The 18,731-nt window shown below is 46.6% G+C and overlaps 2 protein-coding genes across 2 annotated transcripts; one reads left to right on the forward strand and one right to left on the reverse strand.

Annotated features, from left to right (window-relative positions):
• Positions 1-12,620: 12,620 nt before the first annotated feature.
• On the reverse strand, positions 12,621-13,620 carry LOC125093410 (keratin-associated protein 10-3-like). The gene is made up of 3 exons (XM_047718489.1): positions 13,432-13,620; positions 13,133-13,257; positions 12,621-13,051 (listed from the first exon to the last, which is right to left on the reverse strand). Exons 1-3 carry the CDS (start codon positions 13,590-13,592, stop codon positions 12,621-12,623), a joined length of 717 nt encoding a protein of 238 aa, XP_047574445.1. The 5' UTR covers positions 13,593-13,620.
• Positions 13,621-17,976: 4,356 nt separating this feature from the next.
• LOC125093394 (keratin-associated protein 10-7-like) lies at positions 17,977-18,731 on the forward strand. The gene has a single exon (XM_047718451.1). The coding sequence runs from the start codon at positions 17,988-17,990 to the stop codon at positions 18,729-18,731; it is 744 nt and encodes a 247-aa protein (XP_047574407.1). The 5' UTR covers positions 17,977-17,987.

Consider the following 18,731-nt stretch of genomic DNA (forward strand, 5'->3'; position numbering starts at 1 on the left):
GCTGGAGTTTTGTGCTGTGAAATGAGAGGGACAGGGGTGTGTGTGACCAGTGTGTGAGTGGCGTGCTCTGGGCATCGGGGCTTTTATATCTGTCTCTGGGGTGCTGAGCCTCATATGAGTCTCTCCAGCCTTCCTTTTCCTTGTTATTGCTCCGAGTGTTTCCTGACAACCCTCATTAATTTATTTGCTGTAAGGTATTTGTAACACCGTCCCCAAGACGCTGAATGTGTCTGGTGATGGCTGCTGGCTTGTGTCCAGAAAGCAAACGCTGAGATGCAGATGTTGGCTGATTGGCTCATGGTCAGGTGTGTCTAAAACATGGGCTCCTCTTTCCATTTTTGCTTGTGTATCTTTGGTGTGAATTCTGGTCTGCTCTACACATGGCCCAGACACACCTCACCAAACAAGGGTGTGTTGGCTTGGGGGACTGCCCCCTCCCCTGCTCCACCTGCAGACTCAGACCCTGGTGGCGTGACTCCCACAGTCCATCCGAGACACTGCTCTTGTTCCCCCGTTCATCTCGTGATTACCAAATGATGTGCATATTCTGTTCTTGAGCTTTCAGTTTTATTATTTATTTATTTTTAAAATTTTAATTTCTTAAATTTTTTGTTTTTATCACCTGGTGCTCATCACAACAAATGCTGTCTCTAATCCCCATCACCTATTTCCCCCATCCACTCCCTACCTCCCTTCCAGTGACCATCAGTGTGTTCTCTAGAGTTAAGAGTCTGTTTATTGGTTTGTCTTTTCTTTTCCCCCCTTTGCTCATTTGTTTGTCTCTTAAATTCCACATACAAGAGATCGTATGTTATTTGTCTTTCTCTGACTTATTTCGCTCAGCATAATACTGTCTAGCTCCAACCATGTCATTGCAAATGGCAAGACGTCATTCTTTTTATGACTGTGTAATATTCCATTGTCCATATACACCGCTTCTTCTTTATCCATGCATCAGTCCATGGACATTTGGAACGGTTCCATAGTTTGGCCACGGTGGATACTGCTGCTATAAACATCAGTGTGCATGTGCCCCTTCGAATTAGTGTTTGTGTCATTTGGGTAAATACTCAGTAATACAATTGCTGGGTCATAGGGCAGCTCTATTTTCAACTTTTTGAGGGCCCTCCACACTGTTTTCCAGAGTGGCTACACCAGCTTGCGTTCCCACCAACAGTGCACGAGGTTCCCCTTTCTCCACACCCTCGCAGCACCCTCTTGTTCTTGTGTTGTTGATTTTAGCCATTCTGACTGGTGTGAGGTGGGATCTCCTCATGTTTGGATTTATATTTCCCTGATGCTGAGTGATGTGGAGCATCTTTCATGTGTCTGTGGTCCATCTGGATGTCTTCTTTGCAGAAATGTCTGTTCATGTCTTCTGCCCATTTTTGATTTTTTGGGGTGGTGAGTTTTACAAGGTCTTTATAGATTTTGGATACTCACCCTTTATCAGGTATGTCATTTGCAAATATCTTCTCCCATTCCGTAGGTTGTGTTTTAGTTTTGTTGGTTGTTTCCGTTGCTGTGGAAGCTTTTTGCTTTTTACTTTGGTGAAGTCCCAATAGTTAATATTTGCTTCTGTTTCCCTAGCCTCAGGAGACATAACTAGAAGCATGTTGTTATGGCTGATGTCACAGAAATTACTGCCAGTGTTCTCTTCCAGGATTTTTATGGTTTCAGGTCTCACATTTAGGTCTTTCATTCATTTTCACTTTATTTTTGTGTGTGGTGTAAGGAAATGGTCCAGTTTCATTCCTCTGCATGTGGCTGTCTACTTTTCCCAACACAATTTGTTGAAGAGACTGTCTTTTTTCCATTAGATATTCCTTCCTGCTTGGTCGAAGGTTAGTTGACCATATACGTGAGGGTCCGTTTCTGGGTTTTCTGTTCTGTTCCATTGATCTATGTGCTGTTTGTGCCAGTGTCATACTGTCTTGTCAATGACAGCTTTGTAATAGAGCTTGAAGTCTGGAATTGTGAAGCCACCAACTTTGGCTTTCTCTTTCAAGATTGCTTTGGCCGTTCAGGGACTTTTGTGGTTCCAAACAAATGTTAGGATTGTTTGTTCCAGCTCTGTGAAAATGCTGGTGGTACTTTGATAGGCATTTACTGAATGTGTAGATCGCTTTAGAGAGTATAGACATTTTAAAGATGTTTGATTTCCAGTCCATGAACGTGGAATGTTTTTCCATTTCTTTGTGTCATCTTAATTTCTTTCACCAGCATTTTATAGTTTTCAGATTACAGGTCTTTCAACTCCTTGGCTAGGTTTATTCCCAAGTACCTTATTATTTTTTAAAACATTTATTTATTTATTTATTTATTTGAGAGGGAAAAACAGTGCATGTGCAGTATGGAGGAACAGGAAAGAGAGAGACTGGGAATCTGAAGCAGACTCCCTGCTGCATGGGGAGCCTGACTCAGGGCTTGATCTTACCACTCTGAGATCATGACCTGAGCCAAAATCAAGAGTTGGATGCTTAACTGACTGAGCCACCCAGGCACCCCCATATCTTATTATTTTTGATGTCATTATAAATGTGATTCATCCCTAATTTCTCTTTCTGCTGCTTCATTACTGATGTGTAGAAATACAACAGATTTCTGTACATTGATTTTGTATCCTGCCACTTTACTGAATTCATGAACCAGTTCTAGCAGTTTTTTATGACGTCTTTCAGGTTTTCTATATAGAGTATCATGTTGTCTACAAATAGTGGAAGTTTGACATCTTCTTTGCCAATTTGGATGCCATTTATTTCTTTTTGTTGTCTGATTACTAAGGCTAGGACTTCCAACACTAAGTTGAATGACAGTGGTGAGAGAGGACATCCCTGTCATGTTCCTGACCTTAGGGGAAGAGCTCTGTTTTTCTCCACTGAAGATGATGTTCACTGTGGATTTTCTTATATGGACTTTATTATGTTGAGGTATGGTCCCTCTATCCCTACTTTGTTGAAGGATTTATCATAAATGGATGTTGTACTCTGTCAATCTTTTTCTGCATCTGTTGAATGATCATGTGTTCTTAGCCTTTCTCTTATTGATGTGATTTATCACATGGATTGATTTGCAAATATTGAACCATCCTTTATATTGAATAAATCCCACTCAATCATGGTGAATTTTCTTTAATGTACTGTTGATTCAGTTTGGTAGTATCTAATGAGAATTTTTTGCATCCATGTTCATCAGGGATATTGGCCCATAGCTCTCTGTCTCTCTCTCTCCTCTTTTTATGTTTTTTTTAGCAGTGTCTTTATCTGGTTTTGGTATCAGGGTAATGCTGGTCTCATAGAATGAATTTGGAAGTTTTCCTTCCTTTTCTATTTTTTGAATATTTGAGACAAAAAACTATTAACTCTTTAAATGGTAGAATTCCCCTGGGAAGTCATCTGGTCCTGGACTTTTGTTTTTTGGGAGTTTTTTGATTACTGATTCAATTCTTTTTGCTGGTTATGGGTCTGTTCAAGTTTTCTATTCCTTCCTGTTTCAGTTTTGATATTTTGTATGTTTTAAGGAATTTACCATTTTCTTCCTGGTTGTTACCTTGTTGGCATATAGTTTTTCATGATATTCTTTTATAATTGTATTTCTGTGGGGTTTTTATTATTTCTCTTCTCTCATTTGTGCTTTTATTTAAATTTCTTTTCAGCGTAACAGAATTCATTGTTTTTGCACCACACCCAGTGCTCCATGCAATACGTGCCCTCCTTAATTGGGTTCCTCTCTCTCACTCTCTTTTTGATGAGTCTGGCTAGGGATTTATCAATTTTATTGATTTTTTCCCAAAGAACCAGCTCCTGGTTTCAATGATCTGTTCTCTGTTTTGTTTTGTTTTTAGTTTCTGTATCATTTATTTGTGCTCTGATCCTTATTATTTCCCTTCCTCTGCCAGCTTTATGGTTCATTTGTTATTCTTTCTCTAGCTCCTTCAGGTGTAAGGTTAGTTTGTGTATTTGAGATTTTTTGCTTCTTGAGGTAGGCCTGTATTGTGATATACTTCTCTCTTAGAATGGTCCTTGCTGCATCCCAAAGGTCTGGACTACAGTGTTTTCATTTTCATTTGCTTCCATGTATTTTCTTATTTCTTCTTTAATTTCCTGGTTAACCCATTCATTCTTTATCTTTTTTATTGTGTTATGTTAGTCATTATAAAATACATCATTAGTTTTTGATACAGTGTTCCAAGATTCATTGTGTGTGTACAACACCCAGTGCTCCATGCACTACGCACCCTCCTTAATACCCATTCATTCTTTGTAGGATGTTCTTTAACCTCTGTGTATTTGAGTCTTTCCAATTTTTTTCTTGTATTTGATTGCAAGTTTCACAGTGTCGTAGTCTGAGAATATACATGGTATCTCACTCTTTTTGTACTTATCGAGGGGTGATTTGTGACCCAGTGTGTGATCTGTTCTGGAGAACATTCCACGTGCACTCCAGAAGAACGTGTATTCTGCTGCTTTGGAGGGAAATGTTCTGAATATTCTGTTAAGTCCATCTGGCCCTCTGTGTCATTCAAAGCCACTGTTTCCTTCTTGATTTTTTGCTGAGATGATGTGTCCATTGCTGTTAGTGGGTAGTAAAGTCCCTTCCTATTATTGTATTATTACCAGTGAGTTCCTTTATGTTCGTTATTAGCTGTTGTATATGTTTGGGTGCTCCCAAATTAGGGGCATAGATATTTCCAATTGTTAGATCTTCTGATCTTCTTGTTGGATTATCCCCCTTTATTATGATATAATGCCCTTCTTCCTCTCTTGTTACAGTTTTTGGTTTAAAATCTAGTTTGAGGGTGCCTGGGTGGCTCAGTGGGTTAAGCTGCTGCCTTCAGCTCAGGTCATGGTCTCAGGGTCCTGGGATCGAGGCCCGCATCGGGCTCTCTGCTCAGCAGGGAGCCTGCTTCCCTCTCTCTCTCTCTCTCTGCCTGCCTCTCTGTCTACTTGTGATCTCTCTCTGTCAAATCAATAAATAAAATCTTTAAAAAAAATAAAATCTAGTTTGACATAATGGCTTTCTTTTGACATCCATTTACATGATAGTTGCTTCTCTATCCCCTCACTTTCAATCTGCAGGTATCTTTACATCTACAATGAGTCTCTTGTAGGCAGCATATGGATGGATCTTTTTTTTTAATCCATTCTGGTATCATGTATCTTTTGATTGGAGTGTTTAGTCCATTTACATTCAGAGTAATTATTGACATATATGTATTTAGTGCCATTTTAATGTTTTGTGGTTGTTTCTGAAGATTTTCTCTGATCCTTTTTTTTCTTTCTCTCTTTCATGGTTTGCTGGTTTTCTTTACTGATATATTTGGATTTCTTTCCTTTATTCTTTGCATATTTGTTAGTAGTTTTGATATATGGTTTATGTTGTATATATCCTTTTCTGCCCATGACAATCTATATTAAGTGTATGGTCACTTAAGTTTGAACCCATGCTTTATTTCTGTCCTCCCCACATTTTAGGCATATGTTGTTATATTTAACATCCTTTTATTTTGTGTGTTCCTTGACTGATTTTTTAATAGAAATATTAATTTCCACTGCTTTTGTGCTATCTGCCTTCATACTGTCTTTCTGGTCTTTCTTTCCTACTCAAAGAGTCCTCTTGAATATTTCTTGAAGGGCTGGTTTAGTTTTTGTTTGCTTGGGAAACTCCTCATCTCTGCTTCTACTCTGAATGATGGCCTTGCTGGACAAAGTATCTTGGATGCAGATTTTCCCATCAGCACTTTGAATACATCATGCCCCTCCTTCTGGCTTGCAACATTTCTGCAGAAAAATCCCCTGCTTGTCTTATGTGTTTTCCCTTGTAGTTTATGGTCTTCTTTTGTCTTGCTGCTTTAAATATTTTTTTCTTTATCACTATGTTTTCTCATTTTAATTACACTATTTCTTGATTTTGGTGGGAGTTCTCTGTACTCTCTGGATCTGAATGTCTGTTTCCTTCCTCAAATGAAAGAAGTTTTCAGCTATTATACCTTTTTTAAAGAAAGATTTATTGGGGTATCTGGGTGGCTTAGTCAATTAAGCAGCTGCCTTTGGCCCAGGTCATGATCCCAGGGTCCTGGGATCGAGATCTGCATCTGGCTCCCACTCGGTGGGGAGCCTGCTTCTCCCTCTCCCTCTGCCTGCCACTCTGCCTACTTGTGCTCTCTCTCTCTCTGTCAAATAAATAAAATCTTAATAAAAAATAAAGGGGCACCCGGGTGGCTCAGTGGGTTAAGCCGCTGCCTTCGGCTCAGGTCATGATCTCAGGGTCCTGGGATCGAGCCCCACATCGGGCTCTCTGCTCAGCGGGGAGCCTGCTTCCTCCTCTCTCTCTCTTGCCTGTCTGCTTGCTTGTGATCTCTCTTTCTCTGTCAAATAAATAAATAAAATCTTTTAAAAATAATAATAAAATAAAAAAGAGTTATTTATTTATTTATGAGAATGAGAGAGAGAATGAGTGGGGGGGCAGGGAGAGGGAAAAGCAGACTCCCTGCTGAGCAAGGAGCCTGATGCAGGGCTTGATCCTAGGACCCTCGGATTATGACCTAAGCCAAAGGTAGCCGCTTAACTGGCTGAGCCACCCAGATGCCCATGATCATTGCTTTAAATTTTCAATCAGGCAGGGTGTCTGGATAGCTCAGTCAGTTAAGAGTCTGACTCTTGGTTTTGGCTCATGTCATGATCTCAGGGTCATTGGATCAAGCTCCACATCAGGCTCCATGCTCAGCACACAGTCTGTTTGTCCTTTTCCCTCTACACCTCCCCCCAACTCATGCTCTTCTCTCTAAAAATCAATCAATCAATCTTTAAAAATTTTTCCATTTTATCTGTTTCACTTAGATCTCTGGCTATGGCCTTGTCCTGTTCTTTCAATTGGGACAAATTCCTCTGTCTTCTCATTTTGTTTAACTTTCTATGCCTGTTTCTCTGTGTTATGTCGCCTGTTTTTGAAGGTAATGACTTTATGAAGAGGAGGTCTTGTAGCACCCTGCCATGTGGTGTCCTCTGTTCTGCAGGGATTGGTGCTTCAGGGACTCTCTCCTGTGTGTGCTGCGTGTTCTCTTGTTGTGTTCTGGCCACTTTAGCCTTCAGGCCGGTCATCTCTAGACTTTCTTTACCTGTTGGGCTACATGTTTGGTCTCTGTCCTAAATATGGCAAATTTTAATTACCTGTGATCTGGTCTGCTTGTGAAGTGAGACCTGTTACCACCACCACCAGAACTGAGGCTCCATGAGATTCCCATATTGGGAGATGCGGTGAGTAGACATTTGGGTTGGTCTGGATGAAGGGGCCCACTGCACTGGGCCTGAAGTGAGCATGACTGGGAGTGGTGGTTCTTCTGGAACACAGGGGATGTGGGGCTTGGTGTAAGAAAGTTGGGTAGCCAGTGTCATCACTGGGGCTCATTTTTGCAGGTGGCTCTGTGCTTATGCTGAGTGATATGGGAGGGAAATGGTGTCTTCCAGTTCCTTCGTTCACAGAGGGGTCTCTTCATTAAATGATGCTTCTCTGGGATGTGCTGCTGGATGAGCAGATAACTCCCCCTCTGTGTGCCTTAGGTGTTCTTCAGATCACTTTTCCCATGCTGTATGTCCAAGGGTTATCTGCCCTGCATTTTCCCCAAGAGCATCCCCAATGTCCCTCCAGCTCTCCTAGAGCCAAGCACGCTGACCGTTAAAACTCCAGGCTCTAAGCCCTGCTGGTTGTAGAACTCGTGAAATTCTGGTCCTCTTTGCTTTCCATGCAATTGCTATGGGGATTCATTTTCCCCATGTGCTCCCCTGTGTGCTAGTTTGTCTGTTGCCACTCCCATGACCACAGGTCCCTCTCCGCTGCAGTGGCCATGATCCATTTCCCTCCCAAGCCACATCCCTGCACTTCTTACCTTCTCTGATGTTACTTCTTCTCTCCCATTGGCTGTGTTTGTTTCTGCCAGTCTTCAGATCAGTTTTGGGTATTTGGGATGAATTATCTAATTATAGTTGTGGGAGGAGGTGAGCCTAGGACCCTCCTAGTCCACTGCCATCATCCCACACCCCCTTGAATTTCAGCTTTAGGTATGACATGCTTTTCTGTTGTGGAGGAAGGCACTTTCTCTTATTTCCCCCAAAACCCCATGAAAAGTTCTTCTTCCAGCCTCAGAAGGCAGTAATACTCCAATATTTGTTTAAATCATTGTCAACTTGTATCATTTTAACCAGGGCATGTTATTCATAGCCAGGTCTGTGTAGTGGGGCCAGATTTAATTTCCTCACTTGTACATGTTTGGTTTTGCTTGTGTTTTTCCTTTTTTAGAGTTAACAATTGTTTCTTATGTTTATTTGTTTCTTTCTCTGTGTACCTATCATTAAATAATCTTCAAATCCTCTGACTAATTTTTTCCCAAGCTCCACTCAAGAGGGTGAGCATAATCAGGTCATCTATTAGCTTCCTTTATTTGGTGGAAATGTCTCTCCAGGAGCTCCCTCTGTTTGTGGGCTGATGTTTGCTGTCTACTCCCTTGGTTGCCCAGGGCACAGGTGTCATCCAAGGAGCTCCTCACCACTGTCTTTGGATTTTTCTCCATCTCTCTCTTACAATGGGCCTCTTATTTTCCTGAATGTGTTGTCGTTTCCTTTCTGAGTTTATGCCTTTATTTCAGTGGGGCATACCTTCCGGTAGCTTTCTGAAAATGGGTGCACGGGAGATATATTTTGAGCAAAGCCTATCTAAAAATAGCATTATTCTGTCCTTATTCTTGGTTGATAATTTAGCTGGGTATAATCTTCTGGATTGGAAGAGTTATCCCTTAGAATATTTTGTTGAAGACATAGAATGCTTCCAGAACTTCAAATGTTCCCTTGTGCTGTTTCTCAGTTAACCCCCCACCCATAAGGATTCTCTATTCCACTTTCTTTCCCTGTGGATTGGTTTTGCCTCTTCCATCTAATCCTTAGTTTGTGGCTCCCTTTGTTCAACAGAATGTCTGTGATAAGCACACATGTGGCTTCAGATTCAGTAGTTAGTTCTTTTTTTTTCTGTGCTACAAGTTGCTACATTAAGCCTTGTTATGCATATTGCCTCATTATCTTCCCCAATAATAAAGATTTAGATTATTTCCAGATTTTGGCTACTATTCATGATGCTGCTATAAAAATTCTTGTGGATTTTGTTTTTGGTGGACATATTTGCCAACCTTTTATCAGTGTGCCTCCACAAGTGGAATTTTTGGGTTGATAGGCACATGTACAGTTTAGCTTATATTCTGTCCAGTGGCTTTCTAAAGACATTTACATTCCCACTGGCCAATCTTATGACTTATAGTCACCCTATATCCTTTATAAGATAAGGTTTTGTCAGTCTTCTAAAATTTTACCCATTTTGGAAAGGGTGTAGTAATACCACATCATTGCATTAATTTGCATTCCTTGATTACTAAAGCTGCTCATTAAGCATTTGGATATCTTTTCTTCTGAGGTGCATGTTCAAGTCATTTGCTTGGTTTTTTAAAAGTAGGATTATTTGTATTTCTCATTGGCTTATAAAAATTTATTATATATCTTAAATGTGATTTAATTGTTGTATATATACAGTGGTGTGTGATAAATGTTTAATAACCAGCTCTCTATAAAACAAAACAAAAAATCCCCGATTTGTTGCTTGTGCCAGTTCCCATGGTATAAATATACCACGGCTCTCATGGACGTTCTGAACACAGAACTGGGAAGAACTGGTACAATGTCTTCCAGCACTCCACTGGGTATGAGCATTACACACAACTCTTCCAAGTCAGGGACGTGTTTTGCTCATCCTCTTGATGGTGTCCTTTTAAAAAGTTGACTTTATTGAGGTATGATTCACATACCATAACATGTACATCTAACGTTCTATTTGCTTAGTTTTGGAAAGATATAGATCAGAGTGACCACTGTCACAAGCAGATACAGAACTTCATCATCCTGAAAATTTCCTATGGGTTCTTAATCCCACCACATTGGACCCTGGCTCCAGGAAACTACAGAACCCTTTCTGTGTAGGTTGGATTTGTGTTCTCTACAGTTTCACATATATTAAATTATATGTATGAACTCTCAGGGACTGTCTTCTTCCCTGAGTGTATTGAGATATATAAATATGTATAAGGTGCCTTCTTTTTGTGCTGAGTGATATTCCATTGCATGGATATAATGCAATTTGTTCATCTGCTCAGCTGTTGATGCGTGTATAGCTGGTGTGAATATTCATGAATAATTCTTTGTGTGAACTTGCGTTGCCACTTCTTTTAGGTAAACAACCAAGAGTGGAAAGTCTGGGCCACATGATTGGTGATGATTGAGAGACTGCCACACTGGTTCCAAAGCGACCATACCCGTTTACATTCCCTCCAGCAAATGTATATTTCTCAGTTCTTCCACATCCTTGCTGACACTCAGGGTAGTTAGACTTTCTACCTTGAGGTATCCTAGTGGATGTGTGGTTTTCATGGTGTCCTTTGGTGCATAGAAGTTCCTAATTTTTTTTAAATTTAATTTTATTTATTTATTTGACAGAGATCACAAGTAGGCAGAGAAGCAGGCAGAAAGAGAGGAGGAAGCAGGCTCATTGCTGAGCAGAGAGCCCAATGCGGGGCTCGATCCCAGGACCCTGGGATCATGACCTGAGCTGAAGGCAGAGGCTTTAACCCATTGAGCGACCCAGGCACCCCAGAAGTTCCTAATTTAATGAAGTCTGGTATAATGACTCTTTTTCTTTCTTTTTTTAAAGATTTATTTATTTATTTGAGAGAGAGAGAGAGAATGAGTGAGAACACATGAGTGGGGCGAGGGGTAGAGGGATAGAACCTTCAGGCAGACTTCCCACTGAGCAAGGAGCCCAACGCAGGGCTCAATCCCTGAAACCAAGAGTTGGACACTGAACCAAGTGAGGCACCCAGGTGCCCCTGACTCTTCCTTTTTATGTTTAGTGTTTTTGATGTCTTTGCCTACCACACATTGTGAAGATATTCTCTTGCCTATCCTTTTGGACCTCCACTCTTTTACCTTCTGCATTAAATTCTAGTATTCTTGCCTTCCCTCCATTAATTTTGTGCATGATGTGAGGAAGAAGGCAAAGTTTGTTTCCCCATATAGACACCCAGTTGGCTACCTTCTTTTTGTGCTGTTGTCTAGATGTCCATTCTCCTACTGCAGGGCGTTTCATGGTGTTTAACACTTAGACCCTCCAAACTCCATGGTGAGATAATCCACGTGTCTCATGTACAGACACATGAGGTCTTCTCCAGGAGAGCTGCCCCAGGGTGCAGGGTGTGCACAGGGGCAGCTTTTCCGGATGTTACCGACTTGCTTGGAAACTCTCACCTGAGGCACAGAGCAGACCTTTTTTCTACCGTCCTGGCCATGCATGCCGTCATCAGACTTGAACACTTCTGCCAGGGTGTTGGGTGTGGGGTCCCCAGGATTTGGAGATTTGCTGGGGGACATCCCAGGACTTAGCACACAAAGAAAAATCAGCCCAGGGCAAAGGTGCATGGGGAGAAGCCAGGGGCTATGGGCACACATTTCCGGAGCCCTGCCCAGTGGGGTCATACAGGACTTGCCCAACTCCCTAGCCAGGAGCAGTGACAACATGCATGAGGTATCGCCCCCCCCGCCCCAGGGAGCTTGTCAGAAGTCAGCACCCAGAGTTTTTATTGGGGCCACGTCATGTGGGCAGCCTCTGCCTGGCTTGTACCAGAATTCCAGACCCCCAGGAAGAGTGGGTGTTCAGCACAAGCCATAGTATTTGTACAGTTTACGGCCAGTGAGGCCCTTTCACATGGGTGGAAACCCTCCCCAAATCCACATTCCCAGACACCACCCAAGGGCCCACGTTGTCAGCAGGTCTAAGGACAGCTGTGCCAGGCCTGCGGTGCTGGCTCTTAACTACATGGGCCTGTGGAGTCCATCCTTCTGGAGTGCAGGGGCTGGAGACAGTCTGGGTTCAGGAAAGTCACCTGAGGGTGGCTCTTCCCCAGGCACTGCCACCAGCCTATTCAGCCTGTATGTCCTTGAAAGAGGGTCCACTCCCTGGACATACATGTCGCCAGAGGCACCTCCTAGACTCTGCTGAAGGGCCAGATCCTGGCGGCAGGGGCTACAAACACAGACCACCCTTATGCTGGGGAGGGGGTGTCAGATGGAGGTCTTTCTTGGAAACCACAGACGTGAATTCTGATGAAGATGATCAAAACAGGAATTTATTGGGGATCAACAGCTCACAAAATGAGGGGTGATGCAGAAGCCAGCTCAGGAATCAGTACAGGAGCCAGGGACATACGGGTCCAGTGGCAATACTGAGACACGGCTCTGGAGAAGGTATTCGATCTCCTCTGCTTTCACAGCACATGGGGTTCAAAGGCTTGGGGGAACCCAGCTGGCCATGCTGGGGTCACTGCCAACCCAGGTGGAGGAGGCAGGGCATATTGACTTGGGAAAATTTGCTACTTGAGGAAAGTCAGCGGGACAAATGCAGAGTGGGGAACAGGTGACCAGTGTCCACCATGGGGCCCAGTGAAGGGGGCTGGACAGCTGTCTTGGTGCTCAGTGAAGAATCCAGGCTGTGCACAGGAGCTCCTCAGGTTTGGAGTGGCCATAGAAGATCACTCAGCAGCAGGACTTCTGGGCCGAGGTGGGCACGCAGCAGGCCTGGCGGGAGCACGTGGGGCGGCAGAGCAGGGACACACAGGAGGACCGGCGGCAGCAGCTGGGCTGGCAAGAGGAGGCGGGGGCACAGCAGGAGGAGGCGGGCTTGCACATGGGGCGGCAGAGCAGGGACACGCAGGAGGACGGTCTGCAGCAGGACGAGGAGCAGGGGCTGGGCTGGCAGCAGGAGGAGGCCGAGCAGGGGGAGGGCCCAGAGCAGACAGGGGTGCAGCCGACAGGGGTGCAGCAGACAGGGGTGCAGCAGACGGGCTTGCAGCAGACAGGGGTGCAGCAGACAGTGGTGCAGCAGACGGGCTTGCAGCAGTCTTCCTGGCAGGGGGAGGAGCTGCAGCAGGAGGGCTGGCAGCTAGACTGCTGGCAGCATGAGGAGGCTGAGCAGGGGGAGGCCTGGCAGCAGACAGGGGTGCAGCAGACAGGGGTGCAGCAGACGGGCTTGCAGCAGACAGACACACAGCAGTCTTCCTGGCAGGGGGAGGAGCTGCAGCCGGAGCGCTGGCAGGAGCTGGTGCAGGCTGACGGGCAGGGGCTGGACCCGCAGCTCGCAGGGGTGCAGATGAGGGTCAGGCAGGAGGGGGCACAGCAGCTGGGGTCACAGCAGGTGGGGGCACAGCAGCTGGGGTCACAGCAGGTGGGGGCAGAGCAGGTGGGGACACAGCAGCTGGGGTCACAGCAGGTGGGGGCACAGAAGGTGGGGACACAGCAGGTGGGGGCACAGCAGGTGGGGACACAGCAGGTGGGGGCACAGCAGGTGGGGGCACAGCAGGTGGGGGCACAGCAGGGGGGCTCGCAGCAGCTCTCTGGGCAGTCGTCCACCTGCCAGGAGTCGGGGCAGGAGTCACAGGAGCCGGGCAGGCAGACGCGGCTGCCGTAGCTCCGGTCGCTGGAGCAGACGGACAGGGTGGACGCGGCCATGGTGGGGGCGGTGGGGCTGGAGGAGGCTGTGAGTGTGAGTGTGAGTGTGAATGTGTGAGTGTGTGTGAGGTACTGAGCTGTCTGTTGGCTTTTATACCCTCCTGGGTGTGTTTGTCCCAGCAGCAACCCTGCTCGCCTCCCTTCCTTGTTGCTGTTTGGAACCCCAGGACTCTCATTAGTGACAGCTGCGTGTTTGGCTCTACGAGGTGTTTGCTTAGCTATAAAACTCCTAGGTGTGTTTGGGGTCTATTGACTCATCCTAAGCTACCTGTGGTCTAGAGCATGCATTGAGCTAGAAAAGTGAGTCTGTAAACAGCATGTCATGGGGTCAGGTTGGCTGCATAAGAATCCATCTATTCCAATCCTAACTGCCCTTTTATGGACACCTGGGTGGGTCTTGTGCACACTGGGGCCCTGCTTGTCAGCGTGGCACAGCCGCCAGTCAGAGAGAGTGTGGAGCCGGACATGTTCTGGCTGTGACTCCCTGGTCCTCTCTGGTGTGGGGAGTCCCCCTGAGGGCACGCGCAGGTGGCAAGCAGGGGAAGGTGAGGCAGTCAGGTGGCCACACTTTCCATGTCCTTGGGTGGCCATGCGGGCCACTTCTGCCTGACCACTCACCGAGCCATGTTCATGGCCTTCTTACGCCCAAACGCTGCACAACTTGAGTACAAACCGGAGCCCTATTTCCCCTGCAGGAAGTGCAGCTCCCACAAAGCTTTCATAGGAAAAGCAGTGGTTTTTGTGTCTCCTGTTGATTTTCTTGACTGTTAACTGAAAAATTCCTTGGGTCACCCCAGCCAGAAACTTGAAGGTCATCCAAACCCCTTCCTTTCTTCTGCAAAGAATATCTAAGTGGCCACCAAGTGGTTTTGGTTCCCTCTGCTAAATAAATTTCCATCCTCCCTGGTCCTTCTACCTTCCAAGCATGAATGTATTCACTTTGGAGCCAGCCCCCCACGTGCTGGAAACTGTTGAGCTGGAGAATGCATGGGTCATGACTCCATGGAGGCCTGTCAGCCAGGGGAGGTGGGTGCTTGGTGCCCCATGATGATAGTGAAGAGGGGATTCAGCAGCACGGGGCCTGGGGGAGTGGCATCACACCCCAGCGGGAGGTCTCTGGGGGCATGCAGGTAGCGTATGCTGCCCCTGCTGCATCTGTGGCCTCTGATTCTCACCCTTCCTGGCCATCCTGTTTCCAGAAGAGGTTCTCACCCCAAGCCTCTCACCTACGAGGATGCTTGGGAAGAAAGGGGTTCTAGGAATTCAACTAAACTATGGCTGAGTTGTCTGTCTGTATGTCTTGAGTTATAAACCTGGTGTAGATCTGAGTCTGGTTCAGCTTCTGGCCCTTCTGGAGATACAGGAACTAATCTGTAAGCTAGAAGTGCTTGGCAGGGGTGGGGAGAGGGTGATATTTGCTGTCTATGATGTGGCAGCCTCTGTTAGATATATGTATGCCGGCTGAGGATGGCCCCAAAACCTGGATAAGATACAAAAACATCTGTGCAGAGCTTTTGAAGGCTGCTGATGAGACTGAGTGTTGAGGGCCAACACATGGAGAGGAGCGATGTCAGAGAGGCAGGCTAGCATCTCGGAACGGCTTTTCCTGAAGTGCAGCTGATGAATCCTGCTGTGGGGTGTGAAGGGAAGTGACTGGCATGTAGAGAGGCTGGCAGAGCTTTGGGAAACCTCAGGGAGGGTGGAGAGAACTCCACGGGAGTCTGCAACTGCAGAGGCAACATGGACCCAAGGGGTCAAGACCCCAGGAAGATGGCAGTCCCCCAGAGGAATTCCAGAGCTGCCGGCTGAATCTCAAGGCATTTGCCAAATTTTTATGCTATGCAGGAAAGGTGCTAAGAAAGCCAGTGGAAAGCCCTTAAAACCCAAGCAGAGATTCAGTAGCCTCATTGCCAGGGATACTTATAACCCTGATGACTGGCCAAGGAGGAGCCACTCTCAGGTGAGACCCCAGGACAGCTTGGCCCCAGGAGGGGAGAACCCTCACATCGGTTTGAGTCCTCTGCCCCACCCAGGCCACCAGCCAGAGTGAAATTCCTCGGAAGGAGAGAAACTCATCCAGAGCTGCGAGACTTTTTCACAATGTCAAACACTCAATCAAGAATTACAGTCATGTCAAGAGACAAACAGATGATAGAAACAAGCCTGAGGTGACAGTGTTGGAGTTAATCAGATACAGACTTTCGAGAGAATTGTGTTGGAAGTGCTCAGGGAAATCGGTGTAAGGAGGGAGACCTTTATTATAAAAATGAAACATAGACGAAGAAACAAGTAGAAATTTTTGACTGAAGAGAACACAGGACTGACATTTATGAACCGAACTGTGGCTGTCATAACAGCACGGGGGGCAGATAGTAGGAACGGAACAATGGGATGGCATCTTTAAGGGGCCAAATGAAATGACTGCAGAACTGGAATAGAGCTCCCCAAGAATGCCGATCAGAGGTGAAGGTGCCACAAAACATCACTAGACCAGCAAACGCAGAGTGAAGTCCTCACCAGAAGATGCACTTTGAAGTCACCGCCACAGGAAGCTTTCGGGTAGGATGGCCGGAGGGCAGAAGTGCAGGACAATGGAGGAGAACCTGAAAGGATAGATAACGGTACAAGTAGAGTGGAAACTGGCCCACATGTCCCTTCGCAATGTTATACTATATATCATATTTACACTTTCCTGTGGGCTCTACAGTCTAGTAGAGATGAACAGTGCAGCACAAGCAGGGGGAGGAGCTGAGGTGTGCTGGGGTCTCAGGGTTGCTCCAGAAGTGGCCCGTCCTCCAGATGGGCCCGTGCCCATCAGACTTGACCATCTTAGGAAGGCACTCCGTAGCCTCTGGGCTGACCTCTGAGACAGTTACGAAACCACAGACAACGACTAATGAATGGGACAAGGCAGATAAATAATAAAAATACCCCAAAGCGGTCAGGAGATAGTTTGTAAAGGGAACATAAGATGTTTTAGAAAAACAGAAAACATACAGCCAGATCGCAAATATAAACCCAACTATCAACACTGAAATTAAATGTCAAGTATCAAATAAAATATTTCAATTCACAAATAAATAAAATAAAGAGTCTGACAAAAATGGAAAACCTGCATACTAACTCTAAGAACTAGATCCTAAATATAAGGGCACAGGAAGTTTGGAAGCACAAAGATGGGAAACATATAGACAAATACAGAGGACAATGTGAGATTCTGTGAAGCCCTAACCAAGAAAGAGAAATCTTTATGTATTCATGGGAAAGGAGCTCCATTGTTACATTAAGTTACAAAAAAAACAGAGTGGGTAGATTATGATACAATGTATTTTAAAAATGTACATTATACACATATGAGTACGTGTACAGAGAAAGATGACAAAGTCAATCTTCATTATTCATGGATTCTTTATCTATGATTCATCTACTCACTAAAATTCCTTTGTAACCCCAAATCAATACTCACAATGTGTGCCTGGTCATTCGCGGACATGTGCAGACTGCTCCAAATTTAAGAAGTGGACACGTGTTCCCAGCTGAGGTGGAATGAGGCTCTGCCTCCCATGTTGGCCCCCAGACTGTAAGCCTGTCCTCGCACTTCATGTCGCTTTTTGTGCTTTATGCTGTGATTTTGCGAGTGAAAGTGGCGCCAGGCATAGCACTGGAGGTCTAGAGTTCTGAGCACAAGAGGGCTCACGTGCCTTATGGAGAAAATCCGCATCTGATAAGCCTTGCTCAGGTGTGACTGAAGGTGCTCTTGGCAGGGAGTCCACTGTTAAATAAAATGTATCTCAAGTATTTATTAAATAAGTTGCTTTAAACAGAAACACACATCTAACCCACCATGTACTGAGGGTTGCTGAAAAACTGACCAGAGCTTGCAGGGACCCAACCCCGTAATCCCGTGTTCCCAGATTTGCTAATTCAGTGTTTTTGGTGACTTTCTAGAACCTAGTGACTGTGTAACGAGAATGCACTGTGTGTGTGCACGTGTGTGTGCAGAGAGAGAATAAGGGGCAATGAGACCGAGAGACAGGCACAGGGATAAGGGGGGAATGGAGCTGTTTCCTAAGAGGAGGCTGGGGTGCTGGTACTCAGGGCTGAGGGACACTCGCCCTATACCCGCCATCCCCTGCTCTGATAACCAGGGCTGGGACACCTGCTCCCCAGGACACAATGAGACACTCCGGAGTCAGCTGCTCCAGGAGTTTTATGAGCCAGATATCATCCCGGCAAACAAACACCAACGTGGCCTGGGAGCCGGAACTAGAGCCTGCTGGGGGCCTGGGAGACAACAGCCAGGAGGGTATAAAAGCTGTCAGCCTCAAGCACCACACACACACACTCACACTCACACTCACACTCTCAGCCTCCTCCAGCCCCACCGCCCCCACCATGGCCGCATCCACCCTGTCCGTCTGCTCCAGCGACCGGAGCTACGGCAGCCGCGTCTGCCTGCCCGGCTCCTGTGACTCCTGCCCCGACTCCTGGCAGGTGGACGACTGCCCAGAGAGCTGCTGCGAGCCCCCCTGCTGTGCCCCCCCCTGCTGTGCCCCCCCCTGCTGTGCCCCCACCTGCTGTGTCCCCACCTGCTGCGCCCCCACCTGCTGTGACCCCAGCTGCTGTGATTCCAGCTGCTGTGTCCCCACCTGCTGTGCCCCCACCTGCTGTGACTCCAGCTGCTGTGCCCCCTCCTGCCTGACCCTCATCTGCACCCCTGCGAGCTGCGGGTCCAGCCCCTGCCCGTCAGCCTGCACCAGCTCCTGCCAGCGCTCCCCCTGCCAGGAAGACTGCTGTGTGTCTGTCTGCTGCAAGCCCGTCTGCTGCACCCCTGTCTGCTGCACCCCTGTCTGCTGCAAGCCCGTCTGCTGCACCCCTGTCTGCTCCGGGCCCTCCTCCTGCTGCCAGCCCAGCCCCTGCTCCTCGTCCTGCTGCAGACCGTCCTCCTGCGTGTCCCTGCTCTGCCGCCCCGTGTGCAGACCCGCCTGCTGCGTGCCTGCCTCCTCCTGCTGTGCCCCTGCCTCCTCCTGCCAACCCAGCTGCTGCCGCCGGGCCTCCTGCGTGTCCCTGCTCTGCCGCCCTGTGGGCTCCCGCCAGGCATGCTGTGTGCCCGCCTCGGCCCAGAAGTCCTGCTGCTGA

Source organism: Lutra lutra, chromosome 1, assembly GCF_902655055.1.
Source record: "Lutra lutra chromosome 1, mLutLut1.2, whole genome shotgun sequence".
In the NCBI taxonomy this organism is placed as follows: Eukaryota; Metazoa; Chordata; class Mammalia; order Carnivora; family Mustelidae; genus Lutra; species Lutra lutra.

Excerpts from the sequence above, each read along its gene's own strand:
- LOC125093410 (XM_047718489.1), bottom strand. The coding sequence starts at position 13,592 with ATGGCCGCGTCCACCCTGTCCGTCTGCTCCAGCGACCGGAGCTACGGC. Across the intron at positions 13,258-13,431 it reads GCCCCCACCTGCTGTGCCCC|TGCCCCCTCCTGCCTGACCC; the intron begins CACCTGCTGTGC and ends CCCCAGCTGCTG. Across the intron at positions 13,052-13,132 it reads CCCCTGCCAGGAAGACTGCT|CCTCCTCATGCTGCCAGCAG; the intron begins GTGTGTCTGTCT and ends CCCCCTGCTCAG.
- LOC125093394 (XM_047718451.1), top strand. The coding sequence starts at position 17,988 with ATGGCCGCATCCACCCTGTCCGTCTGCTCCAGCGACCGGAGCTACGGC.